Here is a 21,687-nt window from a genome sequence, read left to right on the forward strand (position 1 = left end):
TGTTCATAATTCAATTACTTCAAAAAAAATATCTTTGTATAATATTACAAATTAACTTATCTCATAAGTTAATTACATCTTCTGTACAATAAGTAACTTATAAAATTAAATGGGGGATAGTACTGCAAAATCCGTGAATTCTACACGAACAAGAACTCTCTTTCCATATTAATTAGGTCTCGCTGAGGAATTCAGCAAATAATAGGTAAATTTTTGTATACGATAGAGCAAGAGCTCCTACTATTGATACTCAACCAATATCCACATAAACTTTAGCATAGAGTTCAGCATCCCCAGTTAATAGCGACATGAGCAAAGGGCAACTTGGTCTTCTTAAGAAGCGCTTCAGGTGCCTCCACATGGTAATCCTGTCAAGAAAAGGGTGCGACTGATTAAATAATTGAACCACTGGGATTTTTTCCATGGCCAGCATGCAAGTTCATCTCATATTATTAAGAAAACTTCCGCGCAGTCAATCTAAAATGTCGAAGAAAAATAGAGCTTTAGCTTCAAAATATCGGGAAAATTAACGGAAGAAGCAAAAGATCTTACAATTACAAAGTTCAAGGGAAAATCAAACATGATAACATGATTCACATCCAAATCCAATCCCCTAGCAGCCAATCCTTTTTATTTCCAAGCATGTGAAAATCATGAACACGCATCAACTATTTCCCTTTTTTGGAATTTAGCAGTTCGCTTTTATGTAATGACTATTTTTGTTTTTCTTATTTTCCTACTTTGTAAGACCTATAAATTTACCTGTTCCTTCAGGCAGTATGAAAATACAAAAAGGTTCATTCTTAGACTCATTATCCAAACACTTCCACAATAAGTTAGGAAAAAAAATATTAAGGATAAAGAGGGCAAGAAAATGGTACCTGTAAGCAGTATCAGGGTGGTCCAAACCAGGCCATGTCATTTATAATCAGTTCCTTGTGTTGTTGCATTATGGCTCTAGCAATGTCTCCTGCGTGATACAGAACCATGGCAAGGTACCTGAAATTTTGAGAAAGGGAAACCATAATTAGCACTCCAATCAATGAAATTAATCAAAAGACTTTTTGACCAGGATATCACAGCAGCAATGCCTATTTGTTTAGACAAAATATTAAAGCAAAAGAAGCATAGTCTTGAAATTGCATCCATTAAGATCACAGAAACAGGAGAAACAAAAAGGTGCAGAATGATTAAGTTGTGGATGATTACTGACAGCAGTTTGCAACCTCTTGATGCATCAGACCTCTCACCTGCATTTCATTATAAAATAAACAAGAAACTTTACCTATTGAAGATATTCAAGAGGGTAGGAAAATCTATGAAAACAGAGTAGCATACCTGGAGAAATATTGAAAATGCTTCTCAGAAAATAATGTGTAGTATTCATTGAGCATTCCCTGAAACAAGTATCAGAGGATTCAATGACCAACTTTCTTCCTACTGGGAAAGCCAACCATAAAGTTGTTCTGAGTGTCTTGCTAATCCAGAGTTCGACACTATTGTGACTCCAATCATTTCATTCTGAGTATACAAATTCATGCTGGCCCATGAACAAGGGAATAGAGCAAGGTGAATACATAAAACAAGATGAATCCATGCAAAAAGTTATCAATGTTCAACGTGCAAATGAGGTACACTGGTTAAAAAACGCAAAAGTAGTATGTCCTATGGAAGTTTGTATAAGCTCATGATGGCAAATACTAGAATTCTATTAATATTGCTGAATGCATAAAATAATATAAATGAGGCATGCCTATACAGTACCCTAAAAATGACTTCCCACAAATAAAGTTAATATTTTCCTTCATTTTGTACAAGTCTAAAACCCATTCCAAGCTAAGCATAAATTTAGTATTGGATGAGAAGCATTTCTTCTAGAAACATTTCCAAGGATCCTCAATTCTATTTGTTATATTTTGAGAAAAATTGTGGGAAGCTATGGCAAACATCACCAAACAAACAACCTAAGTTCTGTTCAAGATTAAAGTTTTAGCAAAGCTGATATTGGTTGATTACTCATAGCTTTGAATTAGAGGTGCAAGTGCCTCTTGTACTTAGTGTGTGTGTGTGTGAGAGAGAGAGAGAGAGAGATGCATACACATGAGAGCATGCAACACACTCACACACTCATAGATGTATCTGGTTCACCAAAGGAACCAGAATATACATTAATTAGAAGGTGCATGTTTTTTCCTAAAGAGAAAAGCTGAATTAATTGAAAGACACCATTTATATGCCCATGAAATAAATATAATTGCAAATAATAAACAAAACAGTGGAACTGAAAAAATAAATTAAAAAGATATCAACCTGCACAATGGCGACATTAAGATCTCCTGTTAGCTTCACTACCTCAACATATTCAAAGAACTCATCTCCTCATTCCAGTGGCCAAATTTAAGCCTCAGTTGTACCACCTCAGTTCCATAAGGGCCAAATGTACCAACATGGAGGCCTGTACTTCACCCAGAGAATCTTATTTCAAAGAAACTTTATTACTTGAATTGAAAATTAGAAACAAAAGGAAAGAGAAACAAGCACACCATCAAATGGATCTAAGTGGCCTTTGGAAGTGGTAAACCGACTAAAAGTTGCACACTCAGTCTATTCAACTTCTGCACCTGACTCGTAGCAAGTTTCACCATTTCAAGTACAGCTCTAGAAATGTAAGACAAATACAAAATTGATTAATTTACATTCAAGAAAAGCATACCACATCAGTAGAAAGTAATGAAGCCTAATGACCAAGGTCTTAAATAAAATTCTCAAAGTTTTTTGTTTCAATGTCAAACCTCTTCCAGAGTATGAACCATTCACCTGGAGAAAATTTCCTGATCATTCAAAGAATCAAAGTATTAGTGATTCCTTCCATTAGCAGCCAGACCAAGATTGATATTGAAACAGATATTCAAAACCTTGATATGTTTGTCATGGAGACCAGTTGAAAGTAGAATAGTACCAATTTTGATCATAAAACAACCAAAAGAAAGGCAAAGGGAGGCATTTTCCCAAAAAAAAACCCAAAATACAAAAGCAAAAACAAAATTATGTCTGCTATACTCAAACCAATTCCTTCTTATGCTCATTACAAGAAGGTCATTGATAACACTAACAGCAAGCAAATATCTAGGAGTCTGATCATGCAAAATCTCCAGCTGCAGCTTGAGGAGCATACAGAAGTGAGACGGTGAGTTCCAAAAGTTAGATGGTGATCACAAAAGCTCAACGGCAATCAAGCTATAGATAAAAAAAAAAATGAAAACAATATCTACAAGCCAAAAAAAAAGAGGCAAAAAGTAATGCAGTGTAAAAAACACAAACAAAATTTGCAGATACAATAACTCTTACCAGTAGAGTACTCATTTGGGAGATTCTTGACAGCAGTCAAAAGATAGTCATTCAGATCCTCCACCAGCTCCTTGCAACCATGTCTATAGCTAGGAACCAGCACTGTAAAACTTCCATCAGTCTCATAATCACTTTGGAAATCAGAGGCATGCAGTTCTAACCAATAATTAAAATATTGGTAAATACAGATATATCGGTACTTGAATTTTACGGATATATCATAAATATCGGAGAAATATCGGTGGATATTTTGACAAAAATATCGATGAAGCAAAAATTATCAAAATTCACAAGAATGCTTAAAAAAACTAAAACAAAAATGATAAAATCAGTAAGTAATGCTAATTTTTTATAAAAATTTGATAAATATTATATTTTTTATAAAAATTTGGGTTTAGTGAATGACAATCAGAAGCTGGGTTTAGTGAAGACCCATTAGAGACAGGCCCTTCATCTTTTCCACCCCACAACCACCAAGAGATATGAGGAAGAGAGATGCTAGTTTTTCAGACACAGAATGGATGGAAAGCAAAAGTTGTAAAGCTTGCAGGAAAATGAGAAAGAACCACAAACTTTCTGGAGCAAGAGGAATTGGAAGTTGAAAAGGAGATGAAGTTGCAAGTGGGATTTGCTTGTTGCAATGACCACTATATGAGGAAACAATCAAGTCATTAAATCGTATTTAGGTCAAGTAAGGAAGATATAATTTCAATCCAACAAACCATTAATATCAATTATAAGTTGCAAAAGCAAAAGCTTAGAAAATCTAAATCATCACCAAATAACTATAAACAATATTTGAAGAATCCCTTGCATAGCTTTCTTTTGGCCTTTTGCATAATGACCATTCTTCTCAAACATGTGGTGCAGTGGAAGGTTTGTTTCGAAACGAAACAAAAAATCACTAAAGAACAAACACAAATATCACAATAGGATCTGAAATTTAGGGAATAATTCTAAAAAATTATATTGAACTCATTCTAACAATTACAATAAGCCTTTAAATAATGTTTGCAATGCAAAAATAAAGGAAATAACTGAAATAGGAAACTAAAAATAGAAACTAGTGATGATTATGTGTTGCATAAATCCCCTCCACTTGAAGAAAACTCATCCTCGAGTTTAGTGGCTGCAAAGAAAACTCATTCGGAGGACGTGTGTGTGATTCCTTGACTTGCTTAAAGAAATCTAGGTCTGGTATGTTGGTGAATAGCTGCTTATCTTTCTTAGTAATCAAATTGTTTTCTGACGATTGAGATTATGACATCAAAACAATATTCTTATCAAACCACCAAAAAACAAAAGTATTATCTTGACCCTTATAAGTGGCATCAACATCATAGTGTCATGGCCTCCTCAAAATATGACAAGAGTCCATATCTACCATGTCACATACAATCTCATCTTTGTAATGCTTCCCGATTGACAAAGAAACTTTGCAAACTTCTAGCACTTGAACTTTTGGGCCTTTCTTAATCCATATAATCTTTGTATTGAGGTGTTTCTTAGTCTTCAAATTTAGTGCTTTCACCAAAGCCTTGGAAACAACATTCTCACTACCACTATCAACGATCACATTGCACACTTTATTATGAATGGTGCATCGAGTCTAGAATATTTTATGTTGTTGAGAGTCGTCTAGCTTCTTTGGGGTAAGCAAAAGTCATTGGACAATGCACGCCACTTCTTCTCCCACATCACCTTCTGCGAACTCAGCACCCACATAGATATCTTTTTCAAGAACCTGTTTCTCTTCACTGCCATCTTCTTCTACAAAGTTAACAGATTGCCTATTCGGGCAATTATTTGAAAGATGGCATGATAGGTTGCACTGGAAACATTTCCCTAGATCTGGACATGCATAAGGGTCATTATTGATTCGTTGTTGCTGCTGGTTTCGGCATTGAGTATTAAATCGAATAGGGGCTGAAGTTCCACTTCGATTTTGCATTGAATTTTGAGTTGAAGGGGCATTTTTATTGGCATTTTTATTGCTGCCTGAAGTTGTTAACCCCTTTGGAGCAAACGAAGCTTCTTAGGGTTGGTCAGCGAAAGTTACCTCGAGTGCCCACCGTGGACCTATTGATATGATTTTCCATTTTCATCGCCAAATTAAATGCATTTGTCATGGTTCAAACCCCTTGAAGAGCTAGTTGATCTTAAATAACCAACTTTAGGCCTCTAATATAACAAGTAATTAATTCATCCTCCATCTCAGACAAATTAACTCGGGCATTTAATCGATAAAATTCCTCTGTGTATTCGTTCATAGTCTGGTTGGCTTGCCGACAATTTGATATTTTTGGTATAAAAATTGTTCATTATCTAGAGAGAGAAATAGCCCTTACAATAACCATTTCATTTTGGGCCAAGTACGAACACGTTGTTTTCCCTGCCGTTGACGATTATATATTGAAGTTGTTCCCACCATGCAAAAGCTCCACCCTTTCAACTTATATGCCACGAGCTTTATTTAATTTTCTTTTGAAATATTAAAATAGTTGAAAAAGTTTTCGACAGTATGGACCCAATCAAGAAAATCTGCGATGTGTAGTTGACCGTCTAAACTTGGTAAATCCATCTTCATCTTAAATTCTTAGTTATTTTGACCCTGATTGTTAGCCTAATAATTGAAACAGAAATCATCTACTTCTTTTAACAAATAATCCAACCTCTGTCGCTGCCTTTGTTGAATATTCCTTAATTGTGGAAGTCGAAAATCATCACCATCTTGAAATGGTGGACAAAACTCATCTTGTTCATCAAAAACCCCTCGTTGGAGGTTGTTGTTGTCACGACGCCTAGGAGCTCCTCGATTATGATGCTCATACACTCATAATGGAAGGGGCCAACAAAAATCACGATTTATGGTTGGACCCATGCGAATCCTGTTTCTGCCATTGATTTCCGACTAGATCAGGGGTCAGCGTTGGTCATCGTAGCCGTTCTTCTTCCAGTCACCATGTTGGTTTGGTCGTCGCTCCATAGGTTCACGTTTCCCTTCAACAATCAACTCAACCACCATCTACATGAGGTTACGTAGAGTCTCGTCAATCCCGTCGAGTCGTTGCTCAAATTTTTCAAACCGTTGTTCATCGTCGATGGTTTTTTTCCACTAGAACCATCATCAGCCATCAAATCGAGGTAAAAATCCTTGCTCTGATACCAATTTTGGTGTAGCAGAAGGTTTGTTTCGAAACGAAACAAAAAAAACACTTAAGAACAAACACAAAGATCACAATAGGATCTGAAAATTATGGAATAATTCTAAAAAATTATATTGAACTCATTCTAACAATTACAATAAGCCTTTAAATAATGTTTGTAATGCAAAAATAAAATAAATAACTGAAATAAGAAACTTAAAATAGGAAATTAATAATGAACCTAAAATAGAAACTAATGATGTAGGAAACTAAAAATAGAAACTAATTATGATTGTGTGCTGCATCAGCATGTCTCGGAACATCCAACTTGCAGAAAAAGAAACCAAAATTGCAGTTAATCCAAATCCAAAAATTACATAGTCCAAATAAAATTACCTATTTCAAAAAGTAAAAGTGACTTCAGCGAACTCAAACAACTCAACCAAATGAGAATCAAGCACTCAAATGATTCATCATGAACACAGATAAATAATCAAAGGAACTCGTTAACGCAAAATCCATTATATCAATAGTCCAAATATCAAAATGGCAAATCTTTGCTGAGTCCTCTGAATCTGAAATCAGGAGAATATATATATATATATATATATATATATATATATACATACTATTTTTGAAAAAACAGCACCAAAAAAATAAATAAATAAAATAAAAATGGAGACTTTCAGGCCAAACAGTTGGGGATTACCTGAGACTCTGTTGAATCCAACAATGATACTGTGCTTTTATATTACTGAAAAACCCAAAACTTTTCACCATAATAAAAAAAGCAACAAAGTGTTTAAAAAATCAAAACAAGGTTATATTGGAAAAACCAAAACTTTTTGGCGGAGAGTGAAAAGATTGGTGAAATTACAGAGGAATCTGAAATCTGGTGGCACAGCCAGTGTGGCTGCAGTCTTATAAACATTTTGATATTTGGGATCTTTATGGAAGCAAATCCAAGGGTGGAGATTATGCAATGGGAAGATCGACAGTTGAAGCCCTAAGTGGAGTTTGATAGTTGCACCAGTGGAAGATCCATGGTAGCTTGCCAGTTGAGTCATCCAAGGACTTGCTGATGGGAGTTAGTGTGGGTATCAGGTGCTTCTGAGTGTGGGAACTCTGTGGTCTGAATGTGGGGCTGTCTTTTTTTAAATTGAGAAATAAGGGGTATTTACACAGTAAACAGAAGATGGTGCTTTTAAAGAGTGCCAAGGTTAAGCGACGGTGCTTTAAAAGAGTGCCAAGGTTATGCTCCTACAAGGCTTTAAAAGCTCCATTATTTTTAAAAAATTCATTGCCTCTCCCTCTAAAACACCAAGGACATGAAAAACCCCAATAACCATTTTTAGGAATAAACAATTATGCTTTCTACAAGTGCCAAGACATCTTTAATTTAATTTTTTGTAATAATGCAGAAAAAAAGGATAAATATACCTATGAATGTTTAGCTAAATCCATTGAACTCCAATACCAATATTTGCGCCAAAATTTCCAAATCAATCTAAGGGGGAAGTCTAGATTAGCATCATTAAAAAGCTTAGGTACAAGAAATCCTAAAATACCTTATCCATGAAACTCCAATTAGGTAATATCTGTTACTCATGCAACTTGTTTATATTCAACTGCAAATAAAAACCGATGTATTAAAACTATTAGCACATTGTAGAAGTTTCTAATTGGTTGCAAAGTAACATATGATAGCAAATACATATTATGGACAATGCACAAAACATAAAGATTTCAAAAGATGGGGAGTATGACACACTGAAGCTTACTCTTACCCTCCTAGGTATCCACCATCTACAGCTTCTTAATATGGGTCTCTAAGACATAGTGACCCTTAGTCAATCCTCACTATAACAGCTTTTCCAATTGGCTAGATAGTGATTACATCTGCAAAGATATATTTAATTAATCTTAATCTGTTTCCCAAAGTAATTGTATAAATTTTGTATATAAGTATCTATTAATGAATATAAGCACGGTTCTACACATGGTAATTGCTTTTTTCTTTTAAGATAAAAAGGGAAATTTGATAAAAATAACATAATAACTTTGTGGTTGAGCTGCAAAATGGAGCATAGTTCCAAACTTTTAGACCCTAAAGAGGCCTTAACCCTCTAAGCAATTATGCTTGCAATAGACCATGTCATGCTCCTTTGCTAGCATATATATTGGATCCTTGATGCTGCTTTCAGTTTGCATTGAAATGAATGTCAAAAGAAGGGAGAAGAGTGGAAATGAAGAAGATAATCTTGAAGTATAGATCATTTAGATGCAGATGCAATGGATGTCATCTCGAGAAAATGATACCAGTAACAAGTATTGTTGTTGTCACAAGCCTTGACAGTGGTGCTTCCCTCCAACATATCTTAGAATTTGTCAAACTACTGAGTACCTTCGGGAATGGGGCGAATCATGACAAACCATGCTGCTGATTACCTTCAATAAAAATAAAGAAGAAAACGAAGTCTCATTATTAAGATTGTTTGTGCACTCTTAGACCATTTAGATTCCCATGCTTGAGAAGCTTGAGCGAAGTGAATTGACTAAACTGTTAAACTGATTCAATAGTACATGTTAGTCACTCAACTTATTGTTCTACTGCACATAATAATCAACAAATCAATATTGCAAATAGAATATAACATTTTTTTTAACAAATTGATTGAGCAGTAATAAATAATAAAGAGAATAAAATCAGAAGGAAAAAAAAATTGAGAATCATAAACCTGAACAAGGAATGTTGTAGTGGATTGTAAGGAGAGCACAAGTCAGTGATGAAATGAGCTAACCCTTTCCATATTCATCAACCGTCCATGAACTGTCAACATTTACCTGTGGAATATTGAACAACACTCTTTGCTAAGCCAAGTAGTTTAACAAAAACAGACTATCCTCACTCTTAAGTGTATCTGTTCATGAATGCATGTCTCGCCTACAAGGCATAACGAGTATTACCAGAAGTAGCAGGATAACACACTTAACAAGTTGACTATAAAACAATAAGGCATGAAACCAACAAAAACAGAAACAAAGGTAATTGGAAATGCAAAACTGAAATATTTTGTTGAAACCATACCTTAATTAAAGAGAGCCTAAGTCCTTCATGAATCAACCACCCATTACTTACCAATTTAAAGAGGGCATGAGAGCTTGAGGGCAAACAAAAATAACAAATTTGGGAAATTATTGATAACTAATCTTAAAAGATAGTAGCAAGGATGTGACCATGTCAAAATGAACAATTCTGCCCAACAGTACTTCTCAAGAATTGAAACCTATAAACATACTCCATTTATCTAAATCTGAGTTGAAATTCCTTTGGAGAGATGTCTCTATTGCAATTGGCGACTCATGATACCATAGACCAACAGCTGTTAGTAGCCCATGAACCTATATAGGAATTCTCATCAATAAGTAGAAAATGTTTATCTTTTTGAATTCTAAAAATTTGATATTTAGAATAAAAGTGTATACTCTGCAGCAGTTGCTCTTCATGGGCTCCACATTCTCTCAATCAATTTGTATATATAAAACAGATCTACGTATGTGTTTTGAGTGTGTTTGCCCACATCAATCCTCTAGAAGAGAAACAAGAATAAAGAACAAAATATTTATGTCTTGATATAATAACACAAAAAGCCTCAAGGACAAGGCACTTGAAGATAAACCCACTCATACGCATTGATTTGAAAATTTGTGTCATGCCCTTAATGTTTGATTGTTCTACTACCCATAAGAACCAAAAGCTGAATAGCAAACAAAGTGTAACAGCTTTTTAAAAATTGCTCGCAAAGCGACAAATCGCAAAAAGAGACCAAAAGTAGGAAGAGGTTGGAATCATAAACCTGAATAACAAATACATAATAGGCAAGTCAGCTGTCTTTCTCCATGCACCAACTATCAATAGCTTGTTAACATATATTTCCAAGGCTTGGACAATATTCACCCAATCCTCAATATTATCCCTTTTAGCATTGGCTCAAAAGTTATCACATCTGCAATAAAATACTTAACCTAAGTAATTCTCTTAACAGATAGAGTGCAAACATGAAGTCAGATTATCACTTTGGCAAACATGTTAAGTTTGGAGACTATGCAACTCTCAAGTATTCTCAGGAATGAGAAGAATGATGCTCAAAATTCCTTTCAACGAAATAGAAGATGAAGAAGAAGACTCATTACCATTCTGTCTGTGTATTTGACAGCAATTAGATTCCCAAGCTCAAGAAACATGAGAGAGATTCCCGGTCACACGATTCAATAATCTATGCTCCTCACTTAAACTTTCGGTATTCTACTGTATATGAAAACAAAAAACAAACATCATCATGTCAAAAAGATATAACCGGGAAGTAATAAAGTAACAACCAAGAATTTTAGACCTGTATAATGAAGAGATTATATAAAGCATGCAAAAAATGAAAGAGAGCAGAGGTTTGGAAAGTCAAGAACTAATCCACATTTACCTCTGGAATATTGAACAATACTAATTAAATTATCCATATTATCCAAATTTTGGGAAGCAAACATGAAGTAATGTAGGATCTATTGCGCATCCAATTAAGTACTGCTAATGATAACAAGCATTAAATGAATTAATAACCTAATCATTTAAACGAACATGTACAGTCGGAACATAAATATCATTAATTTTTCGAAAGCATTCCATTGACATAATTATATGCATATTTATCCAAAAACGTTAAATTAAATCATAAGAAGAATTACATAATATGGAAGCATTTTTATGGCACTTATATGTAAAATAAACTAAGTTTGCATCAGGAATACAGAACTCTAAACATAGTATAACACTTAGAAGACTGACTGTAAATTTTTTTTTAAAAAAATTGAATCCATCAAAAAGAAGAAAAAGAGAGGGATTGCACTCTTGAAATATATTATGGGTGGCAAGCTTGAATTAAGAGCATAAAGTCCTTTATGAATCAACCATCCATTGCTATCCAATTTAATTTTAGAAACATAAGAAATCTTACGCCTATCTTCACCTTTTCCTTTTGACATCCTTTGTGAATAAATGTACATGACAAGTTTCTGTGGAGTGCTGAGGGGGGAATCCCTTCTGGCAATGATTTCATTTCAAGGCAATCAGTAAGCTGAAGCTTGTTAAGTGAATGTGAGTGACCACTAAACCATATATTCTAGGGCCTTAAGAGCTGTCAGATGTTGAATCCTTAAGATGGAGATATTAGTCTATGACAATCATCAATTCTTAGTTGCCTGAGAGAAGTGAGGTATTGCACCCTCAGATTTATCATCCTTTTTTGCATCAAACTAGAGCAATTATATTGGCAATAAAATAATTAAAATCTAAGAAATTTTCCTAACATGAAGAATGCAAACACAAAGACAATGTCACCTTGGAAAATAATTAACAATCACTAAGCATAACAAAGAAAGTACACAACAATAGCAATTGATATTTTTGAAGATATGAACTTCAGACTTCACTAATTTAAACATTTTATAAACAGGTGAAAAGCCAACAAAAGCGACAAAGTTACTTTGTCCAACAGCTATTAGTTAATATAATCATAGCAGTGGAGAGGAATGGCATAGTAAGGAAGTGCTGTGTCTATGTAGTGTTTCAGTTACATTGAAAGAACAGCAAATTATTTTAACTCCTAATTGTATGTTCTGTTAATACATGCTGAGCACAGGTAAGGCAAGAGTGTAGAAATTTTTTTGCTTTACTTGTTATTGAATTGCACAACCTTGTTTTTGTGTTAATACATATGAGAATTAAAAACAAAGTTACAGACTGAATATAACATTTTTAATATATCTGTAGTAAAATGAAAAATGTCACAGCCATCAAAGTGGGAAGAGAATTGGTATTGAGGACCTGAATTGAGAAGAAAGCTGAATTCCATCATGCATTAGCCATCTACTGGATGTCTAGCTTTTCCCAGGCACACTATGATATCTGTAATTAAATACAATCTGGATATCCAGATTTTCAAAAATAACCTATTATACACAAAATTTACATAAAATTGAGAGAAGGAAGATGCTTTCAATATGCACAAACTTTGACAAAGAAGAATGGGAGAAGTGAGATGATATCAATATACAAATGCAGTCACATGAATGTTAACTCAATACAACATGCATAATATGGGAGTCCAAGTACTCCAACACATTCAGATTCCAAAGCTCTAGAATGTAAAGAGAAGTGAGGTAACCAAACTGCTATTGTGACTCATTTGTGCTTGACACTATTGTTGGACTGCTACATATGAAAGTCAATACATCAGAACCAAAAATATAGGCCAATAGATTTTAACAAATTGATTACAAAATGATAAATGCCCAAGAGATCAAAAGAAAAAAAAGAGAAGGGTTAGACTCATAAACCTAAAGAAATATTATGGATGGGACACGAAATGAAGAGAGCCTAGCTCAAGGAGTATGATGGAAGTGAGTTATCCTTTTCCACATGCAACAGACATCCATAGCTTTTCAACATAAATATCTGGAACATTATGCAAATTTTGGTTGATCTTCACCTCTATCCCTTTAGCATTGACCCAATATTTATTAAAGCTGCAATAAGATCTTTAATAAGCTAAGTGCTTTAAAGTCGAGGAAAAATTATATCTAAAATGACAAGATTAATTTGACATACAATTATCAATTATTGATTATAAATATGATCTTGTACAGCAGCAGCAATTGATTTCTTTAAAGATATAGATTTTCAAAATTGATTAATTTCCCATGAAATTGACCAATTAATAATTAATTTGGCTAACACTTTCCGCATGCGTGAATCATACATAACTGCTAAATCCCTGCTGCTATGTCCATTATATATATTATGATATCCATCAGGTTGATAAGAACCACATTATCAAACTAGTACAAATTCTTTGGTGTACCAAGTCACAAAATTTCTATGGTATTTACATCAAAAGTTTAAATTATATAATATTATAATAGTTTCACAAGTTTTATGTTAGGAGTAGCAAAGTACACATGTTCCACTCTATAAATTATAAACTTGTTTTTCATCTATTTTTTTCAAATATTCCCTCTCCAACTTAGACAACATTAATACTTCTATTACTATTTTCATCTAAAATTTTCATGCATGGTTGATTTTTTTTCACGATTTTTATCAAGATCTTCAAAACCTAATTTTGTGGCAAACTTGTTTTCCATCTATTTTTTTCAAATATTCCCTCTCCAACTTAGACGACATTAATACTTCTATTATTATTTTCATCTAAAACTTTCATGTATGGTTGATTTTTTTCCCGATTTTTATCAAGATCTTCAAAACCTAATTTTGTGGCAAACTTGTTTTCCATCTATTTTTTTCAAATATTCCCTCTCCAACTTAGACGACATTAATACTTCTATTATTATTTTCATCTAAAACTTTCATGTATGGTTGATTTTTTTCACGATTTTTATCAAGATCTTCAAAACCTATTTTTGTGGCAAACTTGTTTTCCATCTATTTTTTTCAAATATTCCCTCTCCAACTTAGATGACATTAATACTTTTATTACTATTTTCATCTAAAATTTTCATGTATGGTTGATTTTTTTCACGTATTTATCAAGATCTTCAAAACCTATTTTTGTGGCAAAAATGAAAAAAAAAAAAAGATTTTCCATAGATGTTTCCACCATTATGCTTTATCAGTAGTGCAATAAAATATATAAACAAGCTAGCATCTTTCAACCACTTGGAAAGCAAAAGTTAAAGCGACATGATCAGTTTGGGTACACAACATTAGAAATTGGTTAGAGGATGCAAAATTTTCTAACTTGTTAATCTAAGCATTTTGTCTAACATAATAGGTCTAAATATAAATAAGAAAGTTACTTTTTTCTTTATATGCTAACGCATACTAGAATTATGTTAGCAGAGCACACTGATCGTAAACTAATAAATACAAAGAAAAGGTCTGGATATCAGACCTGAAAATGGCTTTCTATATTATTTGGATCTTCGCCGAATATGAATTTCCAGGACATGAGCAATCTTGGGTCGATCTTCACCAGTTTCCTTTTGAAATCTTCCAAAGGTGTAGACAATTGTAGATTTCAAGTTTTTGGAGGATGCTGAGGGAATGCATCTTATCTGGCAGTGATGTCCGTTCACCTTTTTTCCTTTTGGCATCTTCCAATAGGTGTAGACAACTGTAGAGTTCAAGTATTTGGAGGATGCTGAGGGAATGCATCTCATCCGGTTGTGATGTCAGTTCAGCAAAAGAATGAATTTGTTGAGGGAATACATCTGTTCCAGTGGCAATGTCAATTAAGGGAAAGAATGGATTTGAAGTTTTGTAAGCTGGTGAGGTTGTCCGTCGAATCTGGTAATGTTGCGAAACAGAGAGATATCAGATCATGTTTGGGACGTTCAATGAAGAAGAAACAAACATTAACTGCTTACTGACTCATAACCGTTGTTGTTTGTGCACTTCAAAAGTATTTCAATTCTAAAGCTCAAGATACTAGAGAGAAGGGAGGTGATTATATTATCATATGATTTAGTAAGACATGCTCCTCATTCAAATTGGTAGTGTTCTACTACGTATAAAAATAAAATAAAAAATTAAAAAAAAAAAAAACAAATCAGAACTCCAGACATAGTTTAACGGTTTTTAACAAATTACAGATCAACAGTTTTTAACATGCACATATATGTACATATTGGATGGAAAGCAAGGATGTAGAAATAATTTTATTTTTTCTTTTTAGGTGCAAATGAATATGCGAATCAGGAAAACAGAATTTGTAAACAAAGTATATCACTTGTGGAAGATTGATAGTAAAATGATAAAAAAAAAATGAAGCCGTCTAAAACAAAGAAAGTTGGATAGCAAACTTGTAACATATCGTAGATTAAATGCTTGAATTAAAGAGAGGTGTAATTAATGAATCAACCATCTTTCCTGTCAATATCAATTGCAGGAACTTTAGAAATCTGAAGTTAGTATTCACCTTTTCCTTTTGGCATGTTTGCAATATGTCTCAACAGTTGTAGATTATGAGTTTCTGTAGAGTGCATCCCTTCTGGCAGTGATTTCAATTCAAGGCAGTCAGCAATCTGAAGCCCCAACTGTAGAGACAGCTTCTAAGACTTCAAGGTTGATGATATGTTGAATCAGTTGTAACAAAGACATCAGGCTACCAAGCCTTTGAATTTTCAATAACTTGAGAGAAGTGAGGTGTGACAGCCACTAAGAGAGACAACACCCAATGTGGTCACTGTGTTAATACATGAGAATTAACAAAAGTAATGAAATCTCCAAAAAAGCAAGACGAGGGTTGGAATTGCAGGCCTCAAATATGTTGTAAACAGCACACCTGAATTTAAAGCAGAGCAGAAATTCTAAACACCACTAGATGCCTTAGTCATCTAGTAGATATGAATAATCGCAAGCTTCTTAAGAAAGGTGAAATCTGCAACAAAATAATAATTAAATCAACCCCACAATTTTCCCAAACTCAAAGTGTGGAAGTGTTATATTACTTATATGTACAGCACAAGTTATATTCTGAACATTTCAACAAAAAGCACCACCATGAGATTCAGGTAAACAAAATTGTAAATAGAATATAACTCTTAGAACATTGACTACAAAGTAATAAAGAAAAAAAAATGAAGCCATTGGAAATAGGAGGAAGGTTTGATCATGAACCTGAAATGTATTGTAGATGGCATAATTAAAGAGCCCATGAGTCCTTCATGAATTCAGGGTGGCGATCTCAATTCAAGGCAGACAGCAATTTGAAGTTCCTAAATCAAAACAGTAAATGTTTTTTAGAATTTCCAGAACAGTAACATGTTGAAACTCCAATGGTAGATGCAGCAACTCAAGCTTCATTATCTAACAAATGAAGCTCTTAAAGGTGATGAAATGTTCAATCCATTGATGTAGAGATTAATCAGTCATACCTCTAAATTTTCCAAGTGGCAGCCACTGATACAGAGACACTAGTCTACCAGAAACCCTTTTTGCCTTGATTTGACAACGATTACATCTGCAATAAAATAGTTGACCTAATAAATTTTCCAAACATGAAGAATTCAAAACACAAAGTGACCATCATTTTTGCAAACCATTATAAAAAATTATTATAACCATCAAAGTGCATTGCATTAGCAATTTATATCTTAGAAGATACAAATTTCAAACTTTACTAGTTTATATATAAAATGAGTGAAGATTGAAATTATTAAGTTCTTTGTCCAACACTTACCAGTTCACATAGTAACAATCATCATTTCTAACCAAAAAAAATCCAGCTAAATTATAGTACGTAACAGCCAAGAAAAAAAAAAAAAGGAAAAGGGTAACAAACAATAACAAGAAAAGAAAATACTTTACTTGTAGGACAGAAACAACAAGGAAGTGTTTAGTCTATGTTGTATTTTGGTAAGAGAGATATTTTAATAAACAATAAAAAACACAGCTACGAACTTCTGTTTTTTCTATGTTAATGCACACACAAAGAGTAAAGACAATAGTAGTGTTGTAGAAATTTCAGTTATTGTTTCAGTACATATGAGAATTAACAAACAGAATTACAAATAACTACAACACCTTTAACCTATGGATAGAAGAATAAAAGATGCTTCCATCAATAGTGGGAGGAGAGTAACCTGAAATATATGTCAGACAGCAGAAGTCTTTCTGCACTAGCCATCTAGTAGATATGAATCTCTGGGCCATGTGAAATCTTTAGGCCGATTCAATATTATGGCATCCCTTTTGCAGTGATTTTAAGCTGGAAAATGGAAGAATGCAAGCAGTGATTTTAAGTTGGGTCAGGGAATAATCACAAAATTCTTAAGCAAGGTGAATATGTAACAAAATAGTAATTAAATAAATCCCGGCATTTTTCATGCTCCTATAAGTAATATGATTAGTTTGGTCTCCAATTACCAATTAATATAACTATATGTTTAACTGTACATGGCATTAGCAAATGATTTGAAGAGCAAATCTTCAAAGTTACTCATTTAAGCATTTCATCAAATAGATTTGGTGTAAATACAATAACAAAATCATTTTTGTTTTTTGTTTTTTGTTTTTTTTGTTTTTTGTTTTTTTGTTTTTTTGTTTTTTTTTTTGCTTTATCTGCTAATATATACAAAAATTACCTAAATAGAATTCATACAAACATAGGATGTTGAATAAAATGGAGCATAAAAAATGAGAAGGCTGGATTTCAGACCTGAATGGCTTTCTGCATGGATCAAAACTTCACCGAATATGAATTTCCGGGACATGAGCAATCTTGCCAGTCTTCACGTATTTCCTCCCAGGGACAATAGAAGATTAGGAATATCCGCAGGTTTTTGAGGCAACCCATGTCTTCTGGCAATGATTTCAGTTCAGGGCAGTCAACAATTTCAAGGTCTGTAATTGTGAGGAAGTTGCCAAACTCGAAGAGTAGCAAATTATGAGAGTTTGGAGGATGGCAACATGTTGAAGCAGCTCCTCCGGGGAAATCATATCATGTATGTCGAGAAGCAGAGACAAACGGAAACTGCTGTAATACCTCCTTGTTGAGTGTATTCAAGTGCAGTTTCTCAAGACGAGGTAATAAAGGCACTTTCAAGGAAGTCAGCTTAGGGCAATCTCTGATCTCTAAACTAGAAAGCTCAGGAGCTGAATGCCGCAGTTCAAAGGATGTCAAATTAGCGCAATCTCTGATCTCTAATTGAGAAAGACAAGAAGATGGAGGTTGTGCCAAGGATGTCAAGTTATGGCAGTCCCGTATGGTTAATTGAGAAAGATCAGGAGATGAATGCAGATTCAAGGATTTCAAATCATTACATTCAGTGATATATAATTTAGAAAGACCCGATGAAGGTAGTTCCAATGATTCCAACTTGCAGCAAGTGATAGATAATTCCAAAAGGCAAGGGGATGAAGGCAGTGTCAATGATTTCAGATTAAGACAATGATGCAGTGTCAATGATGCCTCTGAAAGGGAAGGAGATGAATGCAGTGTCAATGATGTCAATTTATGGCAAAAACCAACATCTAGCTTTGAAAGAAAAGGAAATGAAGGATCTTCCTCTGATGATGAGCCTTTCTTCCGCAACCCCTTCAATTTAGGCAAATTATCGAGTTTGAGCATTTGAAGAGACGGGAAGAATGGGGGTGTTGCCGATGAACAGTCTGTCACGTATTCCACCTCTTCTAGACCACTAAGCCACATAAACTTGAGAACAGGGAGTTGAGCAAAGGGTGGCAGAATTTGGCATCGTTCACAACTAAATAAAACAATGTGAACGAGCTTTGAAAACAACCCATCGTTATAGCCATCCATCCAATTGGGAAACTTCTCACCTTTATAGCCATCTATCCAAAGCTTCTCTAGATGATCGTGTGGCCGGAGCTTTTCCATTACCGATTCAGCAGCCTCACACCTCTCATTGTTAGCTTCAGGGTCCCTCCATTCTAATCTCAAGGAACTAATGTATTTCTTTGCCGCCAAATTTGCGTCCGTGGATTCCTTAGCATTCCACACATTTTCAAGGTTTTTAATTCGTAGCTCTCCTCTGAGGTAGTCAAGCTTTTCCAGTTCATTCAACCCGCCGATTTTACGATCCCTTGAGTACCCTCTCCTATTCCCAACGACAAATATTGGTAGGCTTTGAAGTGAAGCCAGCTCTCCTATTCCACATGGCATATGAGTCAAATTTGCACACCCATCATTCTCCAAGTGTCTGAGATGAACCAACTCTCTTGTATCTTTTGGAAGTTCTTTTAGATTCACGCAATCAATGACTTTCAGGGTTTGCAAATGCTTTAACCTTGCAATAGAACTTGGAAGTACCTTAAAATCATTGTTGGAAAGATCAAGATATCTTAAATGACTGAATTTGCCTACAAACTTTGGCACCCTCTTTATATTAAACTTATTTAGACTCAACACACGTAAACACTTAGAGCTCGAATTAACTGTGTTTATGATTGAGTTTACTTTTGAATCATCTTCAAAACCATCCTCATTAACCATGAAAAAAGTCCTCAAGGAAATTTTCTGTGAAGCATTTATCAAAGGATTTACAAGTGGTTTTTGAATTTCAAACCTATCATGTGTTGGCGTGGGCACATCAGACGCTATAATTGTTTGTGCAAGTTCATGTATTAGTTTATGCATTTTATAATATTCTTTATTATTATATGCATGTCTCTCAACCATAAAAAATGACCTTGAAACTAATACATCAAAATATTCTCCTCCAATATCTTCTAATTGCTCATTATTATCATTTAAAGATTGAATATAACCTTGGGCCATCCATAATTGGATCAATGATTTTTTCTCAATTTCATAATCTTCTGGAAATAATGCACAATATGTAAAACATTCTTTCAAACAAGTTGGAAGATGGATGTAGCTTAATAAGAGTGCTGGTAAAATTCCAGGTTTAAAAATTGGGAAAATATCATTTTCTAGAAATGACAGCCATTCACTTTCTTGAATCCTAGAATACAACATTACTCCTAGGCTCTTAATGATGAGAGGAACTCCAGCACACCACTCTACAATTTCTTTTCCAATATTTATAAGATTTGGATACTTTTTCTCTTCTCCTTCCTCAAATGCCATTTTCAAAAATAAATTCAAAGACTCATCTTCTTTGATACGTTTCAAATCAAATGGAGAATGATCTCCCATATGTTCTGCAACTTGCCTGTTTCGAGTTGTGACTAAAATTTTACTCCCTTCATTACCAACTATCAACAAACTTCTCAACTCTTCCCACCGATCAATAGGTACCTCCCAAACGTCATCCAGTACTAATAAGTACCTCCTTCGATTCAGTTCTTCATGCAACTTATCTTTCAAATCGAACAAGTCCAAACCTTCCACATGTTCACTACTCACTTCATGTAAGATTTTTTTAACCAACGACCTTACATCAAAACCTACAGGAACATGAACCCATAGCCTAAACTCAAAATGACGTACCACTTTTTCATCATCGTATACCAATCGTGCAAGGGTGGTCTTACCCAACCCCCCAATGCCTACAATGGCAACAACCGAAAGATTTTTTTCATTCCCTGATGACACCAACAATTTTATTATCTCCTCTTTGTCTTCATCTCTTCCCACCACCACAGGAGGGTCATCAACCAGATTAGTTGACGGCGGCGCCCTATTACCAATGCTGTGAACTGTGTTCCCTTGAACAAGTGCTAGCGGATTGATTAGGTTTTCAATTTTATCAACCTCTTCTTTGATATTCCTGAGTCTATTACTCATCTTAAAACGAAATACAAGTTGATTTGAAGATGAGAAGAAGTCACAGACCTGGCTTGCTACTCCTCCACGCTGCGGCTGATGGGTTGCAAAGTCATCCAACAAGTCATCAGCATCATACACGACATCTTTGAGCCTCCTCACCCAAGCTTTTACTACAACGTCACACACCTGCTTCTTGTCGGCATCAAGAAGTACATTTTTTACGATTGTCAGTCTGTCACTAAGCTCCTCTGGAACATCATAAATGGATCTTTCTTCTCTGGTCAAGGAGGCTAACTTGGTTAAAATGCCATCTATAATACTGAATGGGATTTGTGCAGCCATTATTTGAAGAGCTGAAACTGCAGAAGACCAAGAAAGTAATGGTTTAGAAAATGAGAAGTGGAGAGGATTGTAAGAGAGAATGCTAGACGAGTAGTGATGTATGGCTAGTTAAAGGATAATAGAAGTCAGATGTTGTGGGTCCGATATTGAAGTAGGACGATGTAATCAAAATTTGGTTACTGGTTAGTGAATTTCATCACCCTCATCAATTTGATCCATAAACACCGAAATAATACTTTGGAAGTGTCAGAAATGATGAAATGTAGTCTTGACGGAAACTAAGCTAAAAAAATCTTTACTCTCAAATTCTTTTGTGTTTTTTGTGCATCCATGTTTGGGAAACAACTTTGAAACAAACAAGCAAAATGAACAAGGGGGAAGGAACTATTTTTAACAAAATTGGACATTTTATCACACATATATATGTAAACAATTGAGGAGGGAAACAATTCATGGAGATAAAATTTGAAACTCACAACTATTTATTCATCGTCCGAAAACAAGATATATATATATATATATATATATATATATATAATTAGTCAATTGTTAAAGCTCAAATAAATTGATGATTTTATAACTTA

At 34.3% G+C, this 21,687-nt stretch overlaps 1 protein-coding gene across 17 annotated transcripts; it reads right to left on the bottom strand.

Moving 5' to 3' along the window:
- On the bottom strand, positions 1-21,337 carry LOC117908886 (putative disease resistance protein RGA4). Of its 17 annotated transcripts, XM_034822693.1 has the most exons (23): positions 17,726-21,337; positions 17,151-17,275; positions 16,443-16,528; positions 16,186-16,283; positions 15,851-15,946; positions 15,485-15,723; positions 14,459-14,853; positions 12,373-12,470; positions 10,689-10,803; positions 9,794-10,501; positions 9,583-9,655; positions 9,233-9,338; positions 8,814-8,942; positions 8,282-8,393; positions 8,063-8,122; positions 3,349-3,450; positions 2,793-2,831; positions 2,544-2,658; positions 2,311-2,455; positions 1,339-1,397; positions 1,214-1,250; positions 882-999; positions 1-368 (listed from the first exon to the last, which is right to left on the bottom strand). In XM_034822693.1, exon 1 carries the CDS (start codon positions 21,101-21,103, stop codon positions 18,008-18,010), a length of 3,096 nt encoding a protein of 1,031 aa, XP_034678584.1. In that variant the 5' UTR covers positions 21,104-21,337; the 3' UTR covers positions 1-368; positions 882-999; positions 1,214-1,250; positions 1,339-1,397; positions 2,311-2,455; positions 2,544-2,658; positions 2,793-2,831; positions 3,349-3,450; positions 8,063-8,122; positions 8,282-8,393; positions 8,814-8,942; positions 9,233-9,338; positions 9,583-9,655; positions 9,794-10,501; positions 10,689-10,803; positions 12,373-12,470; positions 14,459-14,853; positions 15,485-15,723; positions 15,851-15,946; positions 16,186-16,283; positions 16,443-16,528; positions 17,151-17,275; positions 17,726-18,007. The 17 variants fall into 17 exon arrangements, with proteins under 17 accessions (XP_034678584.1, XP_034678586.1, XP_034678578.1 ...); XM_034822695.1 differs by lacking the exon at positions 9,583-9,655 and having other exon boundaries at positions 10,352-10,501; XM_034822687.1 differs by having other exon boundaries at positions 9,233-10,084; positions 10,352-10,501.
- Between the last annotated feature and the right edge of the window lie 350 nt (positions 21,338-21,687).

The sequence above is a fragment of the Vitis riparia genome, chromosome 19, assembly GCF_004353265.1.
Source record: "Vitis riparia cultivar Riparia Gloire de Montpellier isolate 1030 chromosome 19, EGFV_Vit.rip_1.0, whole genome shotgun sequence".
In the NCBI taxonomy this organism is placed as follows: domain Eukaryota; kingdom Viridiplantae; phylum Streptophyta; class Magnoliopsida; order Vitales; family Vitaceae; genus Vitis; species Vitis riparia.